General features: G+C 45.0%; 1 protein-coding gene across 1 annotated transcript; it reads right to left on the bottom strand.

Moving 5' to 3' along the window:
* Positions 1 to 12,835: 12,835 nt before the first annotated feature.
* On the bottom strand, positions 12,836 to 21,182 carry BSPH1 (binder of sperm protein homolog 1; the record flags this gene model as incomplete). Its single annotated transcript, XM_080703642.1, has 5 exons — positions 12,836 to 12,975; positions 14,058 to 14,189; positions 17,714 to 17,743; positions 19,195 to 19,215; positions 21,113 to 21,182. The coding sequence occupies 5 exons, from the start codon at positions 21,180 to 21,182 to the stop codon at positions 12,836 to 12,838; spliced, it is 393 nt and encodes a 130-aa protein (XP_080559768.1).
* Between the last annotated feature and the right edge of the window lie 229 nt (positions 21,183 to 21,411).

Genomic DNA, 21,411 nt, shown 5'->3' with positions numbered 1-21,411 from the left:
ACTCACATATTTGTAGCACTATCCAACCTGTCTTCCTTAAGTTCTCTGAAATCACCCAGCCAGAGCCCTAGTCTTTTCTAATACTCACTGTCTTAGGCCTGTGGACCCTCAGCTGTGTGTTCTCCCAGGAGACGCATGCAAACGCATAAACGATAAACCCAACTTCCCCCACTGCTTGCTTCCGGGTGGCCAGGGGCTGTAGGGCGTCGATGGTTTTAAGGATCTTGTTTCTGCTTCCTCCTCCTCTTCTTCCTCCTTTTCTTCTTTTTCTTATTTTATGATACTGGGGAATTGAACTAGAGGCCTTCAACCTCTTAGCTACACCACTATCCCTTTTTCAAATTGTTTTGTTTTGAAACAGGGTCTCACTAAGTTGTTGAGAGTCTCCCACACACTAAAACCACCCCAGCAGACTGCAACTATGTTTTACTCTTTATACCAACAATAGCTTAGTCCTCCTCCTGTGTGTTTTGAACCTTGTTTCCAGAACAGGCCTTGAAGAACTTTCTGAAGCAGGATATAACCAGCTCCCTGTTTCTTAAAGATTTTATGACTACCAAGCATGGGGGTGCTTGGGAAGCTGAGACAGGAGGTTCAAGGCCGGCCTCGGCAATTTAGGGAGATTCTCCACAACCAAGCGAGACTGTACCAAAACAAACAAAAAGAGCCGGGTGTGGCGGTGCACAATTGTAACCCCATTACTCGGGAGGCTGAGACAGGAGGATCGCAGTTTCGCAGCCAGCCTCAGCTATTTAGTGAGGCCCTCCGCAACTGAGACCCTGTTTCAAAATAAAAAAATAATTTAAAAAAATAGGGCCGGGGATATAGTTTGGAGGTAGAATGCCCCTGAGTTCCATCCCCAGTGCCGCAAAAAAATTTAAAAGTAAACAAAAAAAGGGTGGGGGTGTAGCTTGGAGCTAGAATGCTGCTGGGTCCAATCCCTACTACCAAAGAACGGAAGGGGAAAAAAAAAAGATGTATGGCCGTAGAGATGAGAGGGCTGAGGTTCAGTGTGAGAGGGTCACTGGGTCTCCCATCGCTGGATCAATGAGAGGAAAACCAAGGGCTGAACCCGGGGCCCCGCAGACCCCCCACACTGCGCCAGCCACTGTGCGACCAAAGAGCTTTGAAGGACCCAGGCTTTCCGGCCTCCGCCAGCCCTCGGCTAGTTTCTTGCTTGGACTCCCCGCCTCCTCCCTCAGCCCCAGGCAGCCTCACCCGCGTGGAGTCCACACAGGCAGGCAGCCATCCAGGCCCAGCTCGCCGGGCGTCTCATCCCTGCGGGCCTGCAGGCAGCTCTGGGGAGCCGAGCAGAAGCCAGAGCGGCCCCAGGCTTTATACCTCCTTCCCTGCCCGCCCACTCCTGCTCCTCCAGCTCCCCTGCCCACTGCTCCACTGTGGGGTAACCAGGTAGAGACAGCAGAGGGGCGGGATTGGGGCGCCCATCTACCCCCACACACACTGAGAGCCCCAGGGCCTCGCTTAAGCCACGCCCCTCCCGTGGGACAGTCTCCAGCCGCGACCTCCCCAAGTGCAGGGGCCTGGGGGCGCAGGTTTCCAGGCCGAGCAGCTCGCCCCATGAGAGACCTCTTGCTGGTCTTCCACTCCCGCAAAAAGGACAGCTGCAGACTTTCTCGCTACAGCAAAACTTCTTTGTCCCTATCCCATTTCTTATTCCAGAGAGGCGACCCTTGGCGGAGGACACCGTCTCTCTCCTGGACATAACCCGACCCGCTTCTGGAACACGGCCTGACCCTTGCTCTTGACTATAACCCCTTTATTTTAGCCTTCTTTTACACGGTGCCCCCACTTCCCTAAATAAATTTCTCATATTCCCCTCTTTATGCTTTGCATTTGAAATCATTCTCTCAGAAGCAAGAACCACCAAGCCGGGCGTGGTGGCGCATGCTGGTAATCCCAGTGCTTGGGACGCTGAGACAGGAGGATCGCACGGGTTCAAAGCCAGCCTCAGCTACTTAGTGAGGCTCTCAGCAACTTAGTGACACCCTGTTTCCAAATAAAATATAAAATAGCTCTGGGAGTGTAGCCCGGAAGTAGAAAAGCCCCTGAGTTCCATCCTCAGTACCACATAATAATAATTAATAATAATAATAATAATAATAATAATATAAAGAATATAAAAATAGGGCTGGGGGTGTTGCCCAGAGGTAGAATGCCCCTGAGTTTCATCCCCAGTACTGCAAAAAATGAAGGAGGAGGAGGAGGAGGAGGAGGGGAGGAGGGGAGGAGGAAGAGAAGAAGGAAGAGGAGGAGATGAAGAAGAACAAACAAACAAAATAAACCACCACCAACACCACCGAGGAAGAGAGGTCGCAATTCTTACCACATAACACAACCGTTTCTCCCCTGCTCCAAATCTCTGTGCTGAAAGAAACCAGGGACACGACACCCATCTTAGAACCATCTGTAGCTGGCCAGGTGCAGTGGCAGTGACACACTCCCATCATCCTGCTTGAAAGACTGAGGCAGGAGAATTGCAGGCCTCAGCAATTTAGCAAGGCCCTCAGAACTTAGTGAGATACTGTTTAAAACTAAAACTAAAAATAGGGCTGGGGCTATAGCTCAGAGCTAAAATGCTCCTGGGTTCTATCCCCAGTACCACAAAAATAAAATTAGGTTGAGGGTGTAGCTCAGAAGTAGAATACCCCTGGATTCTACACACACACACACACACACACACACACACACACACAATGTTCTGTAACTGCATTCTGAAAGTGTGATCCCTGGAGCTGCACAGTGGCCCTGACCTGGGAACTTGTTATAAATGCAAACACTGAGGCCGGGTGTGGTGACGTACGCTTGTAATCCCAGCATTCCTGAGGCTGAAACCAGAGGATCACGGTTCACCAACAGCCTCAGCTACTTAGGCCCTCTGCAGCTCAGTGAGACCCGACTTCAAAATAAAGAATAAAAAATAGGGCAGGGTGTGTAGCTCGGAGGTCAAATGCCCCTGGGTTCCATCCCCAGACCTGTACAAAAAAAAAACAAAGAAAGAAAAAAGAAATGCAAACGCTGAGTGCCCCCGCACCTGGGGTATCAGGAGCCCTCCAGGGAAGCCTGATGTTTGGTTAACTTTGGGAATCACTGGCCTGTAGTGTGTCTAATACTTTCATGTTCCTCTCCTATCATTTGCTCCCTTGATTCTTATTTTTATTTTATTTTATTTATTATTTTTTGTGTGTGTGTGGTACTGGGGGTGGAACCCAGAGGCTTCCTACCTCCAGGCTATACTCCCAGACCTATTTTATACTTTATTTGGAAACAGGGTCTCACTGAGTTGCTGAGAGCCTCACTAAGTAGCTGAGGCTGGCTTCGAACCTGTGCAATCCTCCTGTCTCAGCCTCCCAAGCTCGGGGATTACAAGCGTGCGCCACCACGCCCGGCTTGATTATTATTTTTTAAACTGACTTTTTATCGTCACGTTGTAATTATACATCCTAATTGAGGACCTGCATGATAAAACGTACATGCACAAAGCATTTGTGTTCGCCTCCCAATCCGCTCTGCTCCCTCCCCTTCCTCCCCCACATAATAGTGGAATTGGGATTGATAGCTTCATATATGAACATAGCGTTATTGTAAATGTTTCCTTCATCAAGTGGTACTTTATTTATTTATTGGGGGGGGTGTTACTGGGGATTGAACCCTGGAGCCTTCTACCTCCCGCTACACCCTCAGCCCTTTTGGATTGGCTTCCATTTTGAAACAGCGTCTCGCTAAGTTGCTGAGGGTTTAAACTCTATAGCAGATACTGGCCTTGAACCTGTGATTCTTCGGTCTCAGCCTCGCAAGTACTGGGATTATAGGTGTGCACCACCATGCCCAAAAGTAGTAAAACCTTTAGGAGAGACCTGGCTCAGCACTGGTGAACACTCCTTTCATTACTATCGTAGTCCTGCTGGCTGCCAAGGACAGCGGGCAGTTGCGTCGCTGTCCATCCTCGAGGTGTGGGTAGGTCATAGACACGCACAGAGGGGTCTAGAGATTCACACCCTACCCCCCCCCCCTGCACTGAGGGCACCCTGGGGCACTGTGAGCAGGAGCCAGATGCCCTACCCTCCCGCAGGGCTGCGGTGGACAGCAGAGAGAGCTCATTATTCCTTTACTGTTCATTATCTGCAAAGGCCCTTGGCCATCTGTGGGCATAAGTGGGTAGGGAGAAGATTAAAGAAAAAAAAAAACGATAGTTCTACAGCCCTGAGCTTATCCTCCGGCTAGTGTTTAAGTTAGTGCACATGTGATACACACACGCGCGTGCAAGGACGCCCAGCAGCACTGGAGCATCGGGATTTTATTTTGTCTTTTGCATCAGCTTTCTTTGAGACACTATTCAAGGCCTCGAGTCTCCTTGGCCCTTCATTTAACTAGCTGGGGATTTATCAAAGGCAGCCAGTGATGCCAAAATAGGCGAGTGGTACAACTTCATTGCTTAGCCCCTTTGTGACATTTCCAAGATTTTTTTTTTTTACATTCTAAGTGTCTCGGTGCAGTTTAAGCATAAAAGGATTTTAAAATTTACAAGGGAAGCCGGGCCTGGAGGCGCACGCTTGTAATCCCAGCATTCCAGAGGCTGAGACCTGGAGGATCGCAGTTCGAGAACAGCTTCAGCTACTTAGTGAGGCCCTCCACAACTCAGTGAGACTCTGTTTCCAAATAAAGAATAAAAAATAGGGCAACGGGGTTTAGCTCGGAGGTCGAATGCCCCTGGGTTCCACCCTCAGACCCAAAAAAAAAAAAAAAATTCAACCAGGAAACCATGTTTCTAAATATGGTCTGTGCTTTGTTAGATCCTAGACGTCCATGGTAGTGTGTGTGTGTGTGTGTGTGTGTGTGTGTGTGTGTGTGTGTGTGAGACCCAGGGGCATTCCTACCTCTAAGATACACCTTCACCTTCAGCCCTATTTTTTTTTTAATTTTGAATTTTGAAATAGGTTCTTGCTAAATTGTGGAAGGTCTCACTCTCTTGCTGAGGCTGGCCTTGAACCTGCAATCTCGGGTCTCCAAGTACTAGGATTACTGGTATGCTCTACCACGCCCACCCAGCTGATCAAACATTTCTTGACCATTAGGCTCTGACCTTTGGCCTCGGAAGTAAATAAACTTGTGGAAGAAGTGGGCAGGAGGTAGGAGCTGAGGAGGCTTGGACCCTCTTTATCATTACTAATTTTATGTCCGTGTCTTTGTCTCTGTCCAGGTTGAGCATTCCCCGATAGGCACAGATCGGACTCACTGTGATCTCCTTTGGAGTGAATCAGGCAGAAAATTTCAATCAACTAGCTGTTTCCTGCATAAGGAAGGTCAAGTCCATTCATTTTGATCTGACTTGGGGAAAAAAAAAAAAACTACAGCAAAATGTCTAACAGAAAACTTACCATTGTGACCGTTCCTAAGCGCAGTCAGGTAATGTTAATTAGCACTAAATATTTTCCCACTGTGCTTCGGCCAAGAACTCTTTTGTCTTGCAGAATCAGTAATCCCTACCATCAGGACCAAAAAAAAAAAAGGACCAGACCCTGTGCTCCAGTCCTTCTTCAACATAAATCCAGCCCTATATCCCAACATCTCCAAAGCAAATGCTTGGACTTCATACTCAGAAAGTATATCAACTTCTAAGTCTTGTGGACAAGATGGTACCTGCGGAAGGCTGGGCTCTGTGCCGCCCTCCCCCAGCAGATGAACAGAGGGCATCCAGATGCCCGACAATGTGGGCTTTGGGGGGCAGGGAGCAGCACCCCAACTATTTCCACGTGGAGAGATTTACACAGACAAGAACACAGTGAGCAAGACAAGTGCTCAAAGGGGACCATCTCGGGGAGGGTGGTCAGGCCTGGGAGGGAGGGAGAGAAGGCCCCAGGTCATCCCTCAGCCCGGGGGACCTGGACGCTCCACTGAGTGGCACTGGCTGATGGAGTATCATCTCTGCTTTGAACAGAGTGTTCAGGACACCTCAGAAATAAAAGAAAGTACTGGGCTCTGCTCCCCGGGTCATTAACCCTAAGGTCGTTTACAGGACTCACATCAATAAATGGAGTATTATCTATTTTAGGAAGGTAAAAAGTTTTGGTTTGGGGTTTTTGCTTTGTTTTTTGTTGTGTGTGTGTGTGTGTTTGTTTTTGTTTTTGCGGCTAGGTTATGGAACCCAGGGGCATTCTACCTCCGAGCTACATCCCCAGCCCTATTTTTTTATTCTTTATTTTGAAATAGGGTCTCACTGAGTTGCACGGGGCCTCACTAAGTAGCTGAGGCTGGTCACGAACCTGCGATCCTCCTGTCTCAGACTCCCAAGTACTGGCACATGCTAAAAAGATATTTTATTATTGTCTTATCACATGGACGGGAATGCTTGTCCAAAGATTTGGGGAGCAGCCAGGTGATCTCCCAGGTATGAAGGACCTCTGTTTTCTCATAAGGATTTTCCCACAATTCTCTGCCGGCTGCCACTGCACTTTGCAGCCCCAGTCCCATCTCCTCACCATGTCAGAATGCCAATCGCAAACAGTATCTAACTCAACTTCCTCCTACTGAAATGGTTTTAATCTTTGCCTTAATACAGGTATTTAACCTATTTCGCTTTATGTTGTCACTAATATTTTGTTTTTGTCACTGAGTCCTCTCTCTCTCTCTCTCTCTCTCTCTCTCTCTCTCTCTCTCTCTCTCTCTCGCTTTTGCAGTACTTGGGATGGAACCTTGGGGCAGCCCTAGTTTATATTCTTTTTTTTTATTTTTTTAATTTTTTTTGCAGGTCTGGGGATGGAACCCAGGGGCATTTGACCTCCAAGCTACACCCCCTGCCCTATTTGTATTCTTTATTTTGAAGCAGGGTCTCACTAAGTTGCAGAGGGCCTCACTAAGTAGCTGAGGCTGGCTGCCAATCAAGATACTCCTGCCTCAGCCTCCCAAAGTCCTGCAATTACAAGCATGCGCCACCACGCCTAGCTAGTTGTTTCTTTTTCTGTATCCCACTTTGTCTTTTTTTCATTTTGCCTTTTTCTCTTATTTTGCTTGAGGTTATTTTTATTTGTTTCTTTTCCATCTTAACTGAGTTTGTGCTACTTGAGCTCCAGTGTTATAAAAAAAAAAAACTATAATTGGTAAGACTTTCTTTTTTCATGATGAACTAAAATCTACTTTTGTTATTGGGGGGGGGCGCTACTGGAAATTGGACCCAGGAGCATTCTACCTCTGAGTTACACCTCCAGCTCTATTTTATTTTTTATTTTGAGACAAGGTCTCACTAAGTTCTGAGAGTCTCACCAAATTGCTGAGGCTGGCCTTGAACCAACAATTCTCCTGTCTCTGCCTCGCAAGTACTGGGAATACAGGCATGTACCATCAAGCCCAGCTGAAAATCTATTTTCTGTGGAAAACAGTAGTAATCCCATTACTTAGGAGGCTGAGACAGGAGGACCTCAGGTTCAAGGACAGCCTGAGCAACTGAGACCCTCTTTCAGAATAAAAAATAAAATCAGCCGGGCGTGGTGGCGCACACTTGTAATCCCCACGCTTGGGAGGCAGAGACAGGAGAATCGCGCAGGTTCGAAGCCAGCCGCGCGCGCTGGCTTAGGAGACCCTGTTTCCAAATAAAAATGTAAAAATAGGTCTGGGCGTGTAGCCCAGAGGTAGAAGGGCTTCCAGGAACCCCAGTACCACCAAAAAAATAAATAAATAAATAAAAATAAAATAAAATAAAATAAAATCAGGCTGGGTGTAGCTCAGGTGCAGGGATGCTCTTGGGTTCAATCCCCAATATCACATACAATAAAGCCCTGTTGTGCCAATTAATTATTTGGCTGTGTGAACCTTCCTGTGCCTCATTTATTGATTTTGGAAATATGAAAATAACAACTTTTTTATTAAATAAGGATGTTTTGTTTTGATTTGATGTGTGTGTGTGTGTGTGTGTGTGTGTGTGTGTGTGTGTGTGTGTTTTCCTGGGGATAGAAACCAGGAGCATTCTACCTTTGAGCTATGTGCCACACCCTGCTCATCTTAGCTTGGGTTTCTGATATATAAATATTGACAGACGTAGCCCACATAAATGAAAGGCATTCGGGAACTGTTAGTCCCAGTTCTCCAGGGGGAGGAGGGGCAGAAATAATGGGTCACAGACGTGCGCCACTGGGCCTGACCCCAAAGTTCTGTATCTTACTCCTGTTTTCCCCTCCCAGTCTGGGCGGCCACAGGAGTCACCCTCTCCAGCTTGAGTTTCCTCACAGTCCAGAGTTCCCAGGGCTGTTATAACAAATGCCACACTCCGGGTGGCTTACCAACAGTGAGAATCTACTCCTCATAATTCTCAAACTGGGACGTCCATGACCAAAGCAGGGCCAGCCATCCAGCTGTTAGGAGGTGCCTTCTTTAATATCAACACGTGGCGGTGATGATAAAGGGTCTCTCTGGGGTTTTTTTTGTTTTGTTTTGGTTTTGTTTTTGTTTTTTTGTTTTTTTTTTTTGTTTGTTTTTTTTGGTGGTGGTACTGGGGTTCCTGGAAGCCCTTCTACCTCCGGTATCCACTCCCACGAGCTACACTCCCAGACCTATTTTTTAACATTTTTATGTGGAAACAGAGTCTCTTAAGCCAGCGAGGCTGGCTCGGAACCTGCGCGATCCTCCTGTCTCCGCCTCCCAAGCGCGGGGATTACAAGTGTGCGCCACCACGCCCGGCGTTCTCTGGAGTTTATTTTACCCATATTTTTATTGGGGCATCCTAATTATACATCATAGTAAGGTTCAAAGTGATGTACGAATATATGTACTTGGTATGTTTCCCTACAGATCCTACCCCGCCGCCCCCTCCTCCCTCCCCATACCTGCCGGTGAGATTGGTGGTGACACTGTCATATATATGGACACCGCATTCTTTGAACAGCTTCCTTCACCGACCCTCCTTTTTCCCCTCCTCACCTTCCACCCCTAATCCCCTTCCTCTATTTGACTGGTCTCTCTCCTCAGTGATGTCCCCTATTTTTTTTTTTTTCTCTAGCCTCCACATAGAAGAGAAATTTTATGCCCTGGGCTTTCTTCCTGAGACTGTCTCATCTCACTTGGCGCACCATTCTCTCGTGTTCCTGCAAATGACCCAGCTTTGTTCTTCTTTGTGGCTGGGTAGACTGCCACAGCGTATACACACCGCATCTTCTTTCTCCGAGATCCCTCTACTGATGGCACTTCGCTCGGTTCCATAACGTGGCTGCTGTCCATGGTGCTAAATGAACCATTAATAGGCATGTCTCGCTGTCGTGTTCTGACTTTTAATTCTTTTGGAAAGGGGCAAGGAGTGGTAGAGCTGGATCAGATGCTGGTTCCATTCCTCTTCTTTAGAAGAACCTTCAAACTGATCTCCAAAGTGGTCATACTAATTTACAAACCCACCAACAGTGTATAAAAATTTATTCACACATTCATCAGCATTATATATATATATTTTTTTTTTTTGAGGGTCTGGGGATGGAACCCAGAGGCATTTGACCTCCAAGCTACACTCACCGTCCTATTTTTTATTCTTTTTTTTTTTGAAACAGGGTCTCACTGAGTTGCAGAGGGCCTCATTAAGTAGCTGAGGCTGTCCGCGAACCGCGATCCTCCGGTCTCGGCCTCCCGAATGCTGGGATTACAAGCGTGCGCCACCATGCCTGGCTATTGTTTATATTCTTGATGGTTGCCATTCTAACTGAGATGGACTTTCAGGGTAGTTTTGATTGGCATTTCTTTGATTGCTAACGATGTTGAACATTTTTCACATACTTGTCAACCATTTGTATTTCTTCTTTGGAGAAGTGTCTATTCAGTTTTAATGTCCATTTTTTGACTGGATTATTTGTTTGTTTCTTTTTTATCTTCTGCACAGCCTGGATTCTACTTCGATTTTTTTTAAAAAATTAAGATTGTTTGGGGGAAGCTTGAAGTTCTCTGAGAAATTAGCTCCCTTTCCAAAGATTGTCCTGTTAGCCGTTCATGGGGATCTTAATTTGAATGTAACCTTCCTGCCTGTTTCCCCACCAAACCAATATTGTTTGATCACCTCTAGGCATTGGCTGTGCCTTCCCCCACCCCAGGAAAAAGAGTCATTCACATGGAAAGAGATCAAACCCCCATTGATTTCTTTATTGGGCTGGAAAGGAGAGGCTTCTGTTTTGAAAAGCGACAGATGTATCTGTGACTTGTCTTTGAAAACACCAAGATTTACTAAGTACCGTGAAGGAAATGGAGGAATGACAATAGACGTCCTAATCCTCTCACTCTCCAAGGCTCACATCTGTCTCCCTGCCTCAAGAATGATCTCTTCTCCTTCCAGAAGGGAGGACTACCTCCAAGAACTAAGGAGCACGCACCACTGGAGGGGAGACATAGGGATGCACCCTTGAGTTCTGTGGCCTATGACGTGTATAGTAGCTGGGCTTGCTTATGCACACCTGCAATTCTAGTACTTGGGAGGCTGAGACAGGAGGATGGCAGCTTTGAGGTCAACCTCAACAACTTGGCATGACTCTTCAACAACCTAGCGAGATCCTGTTTCACAAACAAAAATAAAAAGGGCTGGGAGTGTAGCTCAGAGGAAGAATGCACCTAAATTCAATCCCCAAGATTACAAGAAGGAGGAAAAGGAGGAGAAGGAGGAGAAGGAGGAGGAGGAGGAGAAGGAGAAGGAGGAGGAGGAGGAGGAGGAGGAAGGGGAAGAGGAGGGGGGGAGGAGGAGGAGGAGGAGGAGGAGGAGGAGGAGGAGGGAGAAGGATGTAAGTATCTCTCATGCTGAAAAGTGGAATATGTCATTATTAATTATTATTTTAACGACCACAAAAAATTTGCAGGTCATGATTTGGTTAAAAGATATAAGCTTGATCATCTTCAGCGTTAAGGAAATTGTTTAAAATGGACAGTCACGCTGAGCATGGTGATGCACCCCTGTAACCCCAGGCAGTACTTGGGAGGCTGAGACAGGATAGCAGATTCGAGACCAGCCTCAGCAACTTGTCAAGACCTTGTTTCAAAATTTAAAAAATAAAAAAGAGCCAGCATGGTGCCGCAAGCTTGTAATCCCAGCATTCTGGAGGCTGAGACCAGAGAATCACAGTTCACGAACAGTCTCAGCTACTTAGCAAGGCCCTTTGCAACTCAGTGAGACCCTGTTTCAAAAAATTTTTTTAAAAGCCTAAAAACTAGGGCTAGGGGTGTAGCTTAGAGGTTCCATGCCCCTGGGTTCCATCCCCAGTACTGCAATAAATAAATAAATAAATAAAAATGAAAAATTAGCCGGGCGTGGCAGCGCATGCTTGTAATCCCTGCTCTTGGGAGGCGGAGAAAGGAGGATCGCCTAGGTTCAAAGCCAGCCGCACTGGCTTAAGAGACCGTTTCCAAATTTAAAAAAAAAAAAAAAGTATAAAATGGGTCTGGGAGTGTAGCCCGGAGGTCGAAGGGTTTTCAGGAACCCCAGTACCACCAAAAAATAAAATAAAATAAATTAAAAATTTAGCCCGGCGTGGTGGCGCACGCTTGAAATCCCCGCGCTTGGGAGGCAGAGATGGGAGGATCGCACAGTTTCGAAGCCAGCCGGGCGCGCTGGCTTAGGAGACCCTGTTTCCAAAATAAAAATGTAAAAATAGGTCTGGGAGTGTAGCCCGGAGGTAGAAGGGCTTCCAGGAACCCCAGTACCACCAAAAAAAAATTTAAAAATTGGGGTAAAAATGTCTCGTTGTCTTTGATCTTGAGATCTCTTTTTGAACTCTCCTCATCTGGGTTGTTTTGCAGCAGTGAAAGCGGCTTCAGCTTCCCAGGACAGAGCTTTGTTGCCACCTTGTGGTGCCATCGGGATTTCAGGCACAGACCTTCCCTTCTTTTTGGCTCTGGTGGGTGTCAGGACCTTTTGCTACTCTTTCTGGTTAAAGACTGTGTCTGTGCCAGCCGCCCTTCATTTTTTTCAACTAGTATTGAGTCAACAGAATATTTGAGTGGAATTACAGAGATTTCTTATGTGCCCCCTGCCCCCCCCCACACACATTGACTGCCCCATTATCAATACCCCACCAGAGGGGCACATTTGTGACTCTGGATGAGAATATATCGACACATCACTGTGACCTGAAGTCCATACTTAATTTTCAAAGAGCCTGATTTTTTTTTTTTTTTTTTTTTTTTTTTTTTTTTTGGTGGTACTGGGGGTGGAACCCAGAGGCTTCCTACCTCCGGGCTATACTCTCAGGCCTATTTTATACTTTATTGGAAACAGGGTCTCACTAGGTTGCTGAGAGCCTCACTAAGTAGCTGAGGCTGGCTTCGAACCCACGTGATCCTCCTGTCTCAGACTCCCAAGCGTGGGGATTACAAGCGTGCGCCACCACACCCGGCTAAAGAGCCTGATTTTGCACAGTTAACAAGGAAACATGCTAAGTCTAGGATATTTACAGTAAGGTTATTTACAATAAGTTATTTACAATCAAATCACCTTCCGTTCACCTCCGGGGGGGGGAATTATTTTATTTATTTATTTATTTATTTATTTATTTATTTATTTTGGTGGTACCGGGGTTCCTGGAAGCCCTTCTACCTCCAGGCTACACTCCCAGACCTATTTTTATATTTTTTTTATTTGGAAACAGGGTCTCCTAAGCTATCACACTCGGCTGGCTTCAAACCTGCGTGATCCTGTCTCTGCCTCCCAAGCGCGGGGATTACAAGCGTGCGCCACTACGTCCGGCAGGGGAAATTATTTTAATGAGCATCCCACCACCTCCCCTCTCAACAAAAGCTATAGGTTATTTCCCAATGAAAATCATTAAATTTCTTCGCTCCCCTCTCCCAGTAAATCTCATCTTCATCAGCAGTATTTCCAGACCTTGTCCTTGTTATAATTTGTGGTCAGTGAGCACCATCGTTTTCCAAATTCCTCCCCATCCGTGGTGCATTCCCAGTAGATGAGGCGTCTGTACCAGAAGGGAAACGCGCACGGAGCGAAATCTGCACGGAGAAAGACGCAGTGAGAAGAGAAACCTTCGGTTCTTGACAGCTTCCTCCAACACGCGTACACACACACACACACACACACACACACATAGACGGAAGTTCACACAGTGCCATCCGCCCCACCCTATTCCACCCAAAACAGAGGAGAACTGATTGGTGGCAGATGACAATCCCATACTGCTTTCATGTTCCACTAATATATGAAAAAAAGACGTTCAATATCACTAGCATGCCGGGCGTGGTGGTGCACGCTTGTAATCCCCGCGCTTGGGAGGCTGAGACAGGAGGATCGCATGGGTTCGAAGCCAGCCTCAGCTGGTTTAAGAGATCCTGTTTCCAAATAAAATATAAAATAGGTCTGGGAGTATAACCCGGAGGTAGAAGGCCCCTGGGTTCCATTCCCAGTACCACAAAAAAAATATGTATATATCACTAGCAATCAGAGGAATGCAAATCACAACTACACTGAGATTCCATCTAAGTACCTGGGCGACTGAGACAGGAGGATCACAGGTTCGCGGCCAGCCTCAGCAACTTAGCAAGATCTTGTTTCAAAGTAAAACAGGCCTGGGAGTATAGCTCAGAGATAGAATTCCCCTGGGTTCAATTCCAGTACCAATTATATACATAGATACGTACATAACAAACAAACAAAAATTGACAAGGTTTCTTTTGGGGATAATATGGTCAAAATAGTAATATATCACTGAGCGTGGTGATGCACGCTTGTAATCCCAGCACTTGGGAGGCTGAGACAGGAGGATTGCAGGTTTGAGACCAGCCTCAGCTGCTTAGAAAGTCCCTCTGCAACTTAATGAGACCCTGTTTCAAAATAAAGAATAAAAATAGGACTGGAGGTAATGCTCAGAGGTAGAATGTTCCATCCCCAGTTCCAGAAAAATAGAATAGCAATGTATCTATATTTGAATGTCATGTGACATCAAATCGTTAGAGACCATGTGCCCTTCATTTTCCTGGTTGAACCAGTTCTGGGTTCTGACCACAGAGGACATCCTGGGACATTTCATCAAGAGCCCCGGGGACCCAGGCGGCCTCCACCTTGAAGCGAGTCTCACCTGTCTGTCCGCAATACTTCCAGTAGCCTTGATAAGTCTCGTTCACCGAGCACCACTTGTGCTTTGAACTGAACATGATGCAGTCATAGAAAATTTTATTTTTATAGTAGAATGGAAAGACACATTCACCATCTAGGGAAAGAAAACCATTTCAACTCTCTCTGGGAGGGTCAGTGAATAATATTAGATAGTGATGTCCTCCCCGTAGTCGCTACGCAGTGAGATCAAAGTCACAGCTGTGGTTTCATGGATCGTCACTGCGCCCACAGCAGCAGAGCTGTTGGGCCTTCAAGGACAAAGTTTTTTGTTTTAGCCCGGGCATGGTAGCACGTGCCTATAATCCCAGGACTTGGGAGGCTGAGTCAGGAAGGTCACGGGTTTGAGGCCAGCCTCGGCAATTTAGCAAGACTCTCAGCAATTAGCAAGTAAAAAAAGAAAAAGACTGGAGGAGTAGTTCAGAGGTAGAAACCCCTGGCCTTAATCCCCAGTCCCAAAATGTCACTGCTCCAGTTTTTTTTCCAGGGCATAAATGGCCTCGAAATACACAGTCTTGCTTAGCATTTGCCCCAGTTCCAGAAATCTATCCTAAGCCTAGAAACATAAATGTGGGCATTTACCTCCCCAAGAGCTCAAGAGCTCTGCCCACACCTGGGTAGCTTTTTTTTTTTTTCACCTTCTTGTAGTCATCATCATTAATTATCATTATCATCTCCTCCCCATCCTCCTCCCCTTCTGTCCCCTCCTCCTCTCCCTCCTCCCCCCTCCTCTCCCTCCTCCCCCTCCTCCTCTTCCTCCCCCTTCTCCTCTTCTCTCTCTCTCTCTCTCTCTCTCTCTCTCTTACACACAACCATATATATAAGTGGCCCTCCAGATCCCTGAGTTCCACATACATAGATTCAACTAACCCCAGATCAAAAGTATCTATTTCAAAAAAGAATGTGGCCAGGCATGGTGGTGTGCACTTGTAATCCCAGCGTTTGGGCACCTGAGACCAGAGGATCATGGTTCGCAGACAGCCTCAGCTACTTAGCGAGGCCCTTCACAACTCAGTGAGACCCTGTTTCAAAAAAAAAAAATTAAAAATTAGGGAGGTATAATGCCCCTGGGTTCCATCCCCTACCGAAAAAATAAATAAAAATTAAAAGACCAAAAAGTAGGGCTAGGGGTGTAGGTCAAAGTTAGAATGCCCCTGGGGTCCATCCCCAATGCTGCAGAAAATGTGGCGAGGCGTGGCTGTGGAAACCTGTGATCCCAGTCCTTGGGAAGCTGAGACAGAAGGATCGCAGGTTCAAAGTCAGCCTTAGCAACTTAGCCAGTCCTTGTTTCGAATTTTAAAAAATTCAAAAGGGCTAGAGTGTAACTTGGAGGTAGAATGCCTGTGGCTTCAATACCCAGTAATGATAAATAAACAAATAAGTAAATAATAAAATTGTGTCTGTACTGAACATGTACAGACTCCCCCTTGTCATTATTTCCTTTAAGAAGGTGGTATAATGATTCCATAGCACTAGGTATCATAAACACTCCAGAGGTGATTTCAATTATATGAAAGGACTTGACGTAAATACTGTTCCACTTTACATACAGAACTCAAGCATCTGAAGATCTTGGGATCTGTGAGGGTCCTGGATCAAGTCTCCCATAAACACCGAGGGGCAGATATAAGGAAACACAGTCATAACAGTAGTAACAACGATGCCGTGGTGCTAGCTGGCTGCAGAACCAACTCATTTTGCCCCCATGTCCTCCTACCTCTGCAAGGATTTTAAGAAATATGGTAGAATATATAGCCTGGATCCTAGGATATGTTAGGATTTAGTTCGTGGTTTCAATTGTATAGATGTTTAAATGGGATACATATGCATACATATATGATATATAAAACCATAAGCATATATAATCCCATATGACAGGTATATATGCATGTTTATATACACATTGTGTTTTCTATGTGTGTGACATGATATATGTTACATGTTGCATATATGGTGTGTACATATACGTGCTTGTTGTATGTTATATATAATGTTATGTGTGTTGTGTGCAAATAACATATATGTTGTATATATCGCATATATGGTCTGTGTTATATACATATAACATGTATATATAAACATGCTTCTCACAAAGTATGCATGGAGCTTTGCTATCCCTTGAAATGAATCATATTTTATACCTTTGACATATTCTCTAACTTAGCACATCATGGACCCTCGCAGGTACCAAAATGTCTCAGGTGTGGAAGCTAGAGAGCAAACGGGAAAGAAAAGGGACTTCAGATAAATGGGGAGAGAGACCAGCGGAAGAGTGGAAGGGAGCTGGGGAGGAAGAAAAGGAGGAATGAGGAAGGAAGCAATCCAAGTCACGTGGTGGCCATAGCTGAGACATCACTACCCATTTCTATCACTACCATCCCATTCAAGGAGGGAGGAAGGAGGAGGGAGGAGGGAGGAAGGAGGAGGGAGGAGGAAGAAGAGAGGAGGGAGGAAGGAGGGAGGAGGGAGAAGAGAGGAGGGAGGAGGGAGAAGAAAGGAGGGAGGAGGGAGAAGAGAGGAGGGAGGAAGGAGGGAGGAGGGGGAAGAGAGGAAGGAGGAAGGAGGAGGGAGGAGGGAGGAGGGGCAGGGCTGGAAGTGGAGGGAACGCCAAGTGTTACGTGCTTGCACACATGTATCACTTTCAACCTCAGTAGGATGTATAATTATAATGCACCAATAAAAGTATAAATAAGCCGGGCGTGGTGGCGCACGCTTGTAATCCCCGCGCTTGGGAGGCGGAGACAGGAGGATCGCGCAGGTTCGAAGCCAGCCTCCCTGGCTTAAGAGACCCTGTTTCCAAATAAAAAATATAAAATAGGTCTGGGAGTGTAGCCCGGAGGTAGAAGGGCTTCCAGGAACCCCAGTACCACCACCAAAAAGAAAAAGTATAAATAAAATAAAATAAGACCACGTATTAAACCCTACTATGTCCTGGGAGCCATGCCTTATGTTCTGCCAAGTTTCACAAAATTCCTGGAGCGGTAGGAGGTGTGGTGGCAAAACAAGTCAGCTCTGGAGCCGGCAAGCACCACAAAATGTTTCCTATTGTTTTTTTGTTTCGTTTTTGGTTGGGTTTTTTTGGTGGTACTGGGGTCCCTGGAAGCCCTTCTACCTCCGGGTTACACTCCCAGACCTATTTTATACTTTTTTTATTTTTAGAAACAGGGTCTCTTAAACCAGAGAGGCTATTTTCGAACCTGCGCGATCCTCCTGTCTCCGCCTCCCAAGTGGGGGGGGAGGGATTACAAGCGTGAGCCACCACGCCCGGCTACTATTGTTCTTATTATTGTTAGTATTTGACTACTCCGAGGCTGATAACAGGCTTTTTATATTATAATACTTATTGTATATTTGAATACCTAACATGACAAAATGCTTCTCTTTTTGTCCATAATCGTTATTGGATTATTTTCTATATGAATTTTAAAGTCTGGCATTCTCTATTAGGTTGGCATGAATCAAAAAGTATACACATTTAGTGCTAGTCAAAGTTCAGGGATACTTCTATTTATCTGAAAAAAAAAAAAAAGAGCTTTTTGCCTGAAAAAAAAGATTACTGATTCCTTCATTTTTACCAAATTAAAAGAAAGGGTAGTAGTGAAAGTCTTCTGATCAACTTACCTTTTACTTCTGGAAAATGAATTTCAGAATCTGAGAAACAAATTCAAAGTGAAATTTATTTTACTGTTTTAGACTTTAAAATGGCATTAAAAATGTTCAATTGCAGCAATATTGTAACTGGATTATGTCTTCCATCCAAGAACATGACACCATCATCTATTTTTCAGAAATAGTTCTGTGTTCTTGAATGTAAGTTTATCATTTACCTTATATAAATCTTATACAGTTCTTGATGACTTCATTCCAAAATATTTCTTATCATTGATGTAAAATAGAATGTGTACTTTTCCATCAATGCAACTGTTGTATATCTTATAACCTGCCACATAGCCAGATCCTCTTATTAAAATTAGCAATTTTAAGCCGGGCGTGGTGGCGCACGCTTGTAATCCCCGCGCTTGGGAGGCGGAGACGGGAGGATAGCGCTGGCTTAGGAGACCCTGTTTCCAAATAAAAATGTAAAAATAGGTCTGGGAGTGTAGCCCGGAGGTAGAAGGGCTTCCAGGAACCCCAGTACCACCAAAAAAAAAAAAAATTATTTTTTTTTACTAATTTTACTAATGTTTTAAAGTACATAACCACAAAATAATTTTGCTTGTTATATAGACTTCTAGATTCTCTCTTATAATAGCACATGTATTATAACCCTCCAAAACAGACAGCCCTCTACTTTCCAGGTTTTAGTTGGAATGATATTCCGATTATAAATGTTCGCTCTGTCATGATTAATATTAATTTAACAATAGGAACCAATTTGAAATATCAATCAGAAAATTTTAAAGTAAAATGAGCTTTATAATGTCATCCAGGCATCCAAAGATGAGCATATAACTAGATATAAAAATTTTTGTATTTTATCTTCAGGCGAGAAAAGGCATTTTCTATCTCATTACATTCTATAACAGTCAATTTTTGCAAATAGAAAATTACACCTTGGAGTTGTATAATCGAACTATCAATAGAAGCCAGAGGTGGTGGCGCAAGCCTGTAATCTCAGTACTTGGGAGGATGAGACAGGAGGATTACAGGTTTGAGGACAGCCTCAGCAAATAGTGAAACTCATCAACCTATGAAGACCCTGTTTCAAAATAAGAAATAAAATCGGGCTGGGGGTATAGCCCAGAGGTAAAAGGCTCCTCCCTGGGTTCTACCCCTAGTATCTCTCTCTCTCTCTCTCTCTCTCTCTCTCTCTCTCTCTCTCTCTCTCTCTCTCTCTCTCACACACACACACACACACACACACACACACACACACACACACACAGAAGGATCAATAATAAAATTTAGAGCAAAATTATGATCTTGCTTCTTTTCTCTTAACTAATTTTAACATGAAACTTACTTTACCTTATATATAAATACATAAAACAGTAGTTTTTCATGAAAAATATGATTTATTACCAGAAAAAGAACCATTCAAGGACCTTACATTTTCTTGAAATTTTTGAAAAGAAACTTTAAAAAGATTGTTACCAACTCACCCACAGTCTGTGAATAATCACCTGAAAGGCACAATTGTGAACAAATATTTATTTTACTAGATTAAAACATTTAAAAGAAAAGAAACAAATACATTTCACCAAATTTCATTGTAGAAAAAAAATGAAAATACTTTGAAGGTTTTGCATCAAAACTCAATAATGCTTATTTTTGTAATGTGAACTATGGATGATTTATATTTTTATTTTGCTTTCACTGTATTCCCCAAATATTACCAAATTTGCCTAAATATTTATGAGTGACTCCTTCAAAAATTCAGATTCAAAAGCTTTGGGGGCAGGGCCTAAGAGTCTACCTTTTAGTTCACATTGTCTGTCATCCTTAGTGGAGAGAGAGAGAGAGAGAGAGAGAGAGAGAGAGAGAGAGAGAGAGGGGGAGAGAGTGTGTTACTGGGAAGTAAACTAAGGGTATTTTACCCTCTGAGCCAAACCCAGCCCTATTTAATTTTGAAACAGGGTCTTGCTAACTGAGGGCTTCACTAAGGTGCTGAGGCTGGACTTGAACCTGCGATCCTCATGTCAGCTTCCCAAGAACGGGGATCACAGGCATGCACCACCACGCCTGGCTCAGAGGCCATATTTGATAAAACACTAAGATATATAGCAGAGCTGGGCATGGTGGCGCAGGCTTGTCATCCCAGTACTTGGAAGGCTGACACTGGAGAATCACAGGTTCATAACCTGCCTCAGCTACTTAGTGAGGCCCTTTGCAACTTAGTGAGACCCTGTTTCAAAATAAATAATAGAAAATAGAGCTGGGGGTGTAGCTTGGAGGTAGAATGCCCCTGGGCTCCATCCCTAGTACTGAAAAGAAAGAAAGAAAGAAAGAAAGAAAGAAAGAAAGAAAGAAAGAAAGAAAGAAAGAAAGAAAGAAAGAAAGAAAAGGAAAAAAGAAAGAAAGAAAGAAAGAAAGAAAGAAAGAAAGAAAGAAAGAAAGAAAGAAAGAAAGATGTTAGAAGCCAGGCATGGTGGCGCATCCTTATAATCCCAGTATGTGGGGAGCTGAGACAGGAGAATCATAGGTTCGAGGGCAGCCTCATTAACTTAGCAAGGTCCCCTAGCAACTTAATGAGACCTTGTTTCAAATATATATATAAAAGAAATGAAGAAGAAGCCAGGAGTGGTTGCACACAACTGTTATCCCAGTACCTGGGAGGTTGGGACAGGAGAATGGCAGGTTTGACACCACTTAGTAAGACTTTGAGGAACTTTGTGAGACCCTGTTTCAAAAAAAAAAAAAAACTAAAATGGACTAGGGGTGTAGCTCAGAAATAGAATGCCCCTGAATCCCACCCCCAGTACCACCAAAAATATATACATACATACATACATACATACATACATACATACATACATACATACATACATATATATATATATATATATATATATATATATATATATATATATATATGGCACGTCTTCTGCCCACAGAAAGTTCCAATTGACGTTCCCATCCTTTTTGTTTTTTTTCTTTCCGGTACTGGGGGTGAATGAAACCCAGGATCATTCTACCTCCGAGCTACTCCCCCAGCCCTATTTTTTATTCTTTATTTTGAAACAAGGTCTCACTGAGTTGCAGAGGCCTCACTAAGTAGCTGAGGCTCTCCGCGAACCGCGATCCTCCTGTCTCAGCCTCCCAAATGCTGGGATTTAAAAGCGTGTGCCACCACACCCGGCTCCATCTTTCCATTTTTATTAGTTGAATCTTCCTGGTTTTTAAACCCTCGCCGTGGCTCCCGTTTCCTATATAAAAGTACCTGGAAGATGCATTTAGCATCCTTTTTTTTCTTTTTTAAGGTGCATGACCCTCCGTGTCACCAAATCCCTCAGGTTTGACCCCCTGTAACAGAGACATGCAGGGCTCGGCTCCTCCCAGCTGGACCCTGTGCCTCCTCACCTTCAGGCCCAAAGCTGAGCACGGCGAGAGGCAGGCATGCCCAGGCCAGCAGGAACCCCGCGACCACCATGTCGTCCTGGGGAGCCCCAGCCTCCTGCTCAGAGAGAGCTGCGAAGTGGACCAGGTGGACCAGCTGCGAAGGGGACCAGCTGCGAAGTGGACCAGGACCTCCTCCTCCTCCCCGCCCCCTGTGGCTTCCTGGGCTCCTGTCTCCTCCCTCTCCATATCTTCCTCCTCCTCCCTCATCTGTCCTATTACTTCCTTCCAACTCCATTTCCATCCCTCCAACCCCAGCGCGC

Source organism: Muscardinus avellanarius (assembly GCF_963383645.1).
Source record: "Muscardinus avellanarius genome assembly, chromosome: 10".
Lineage (NCBI taxonomy): Eukaryota > Metazoa > Chordata > Mammalia > Rodentia > Gliridae > Muscardinus > Muscardinus avellanarius.
Note: the sequence above shows the minus strand (reverse complement) of the source record. Positions and strands in the feature narration are given on the sequence as shown.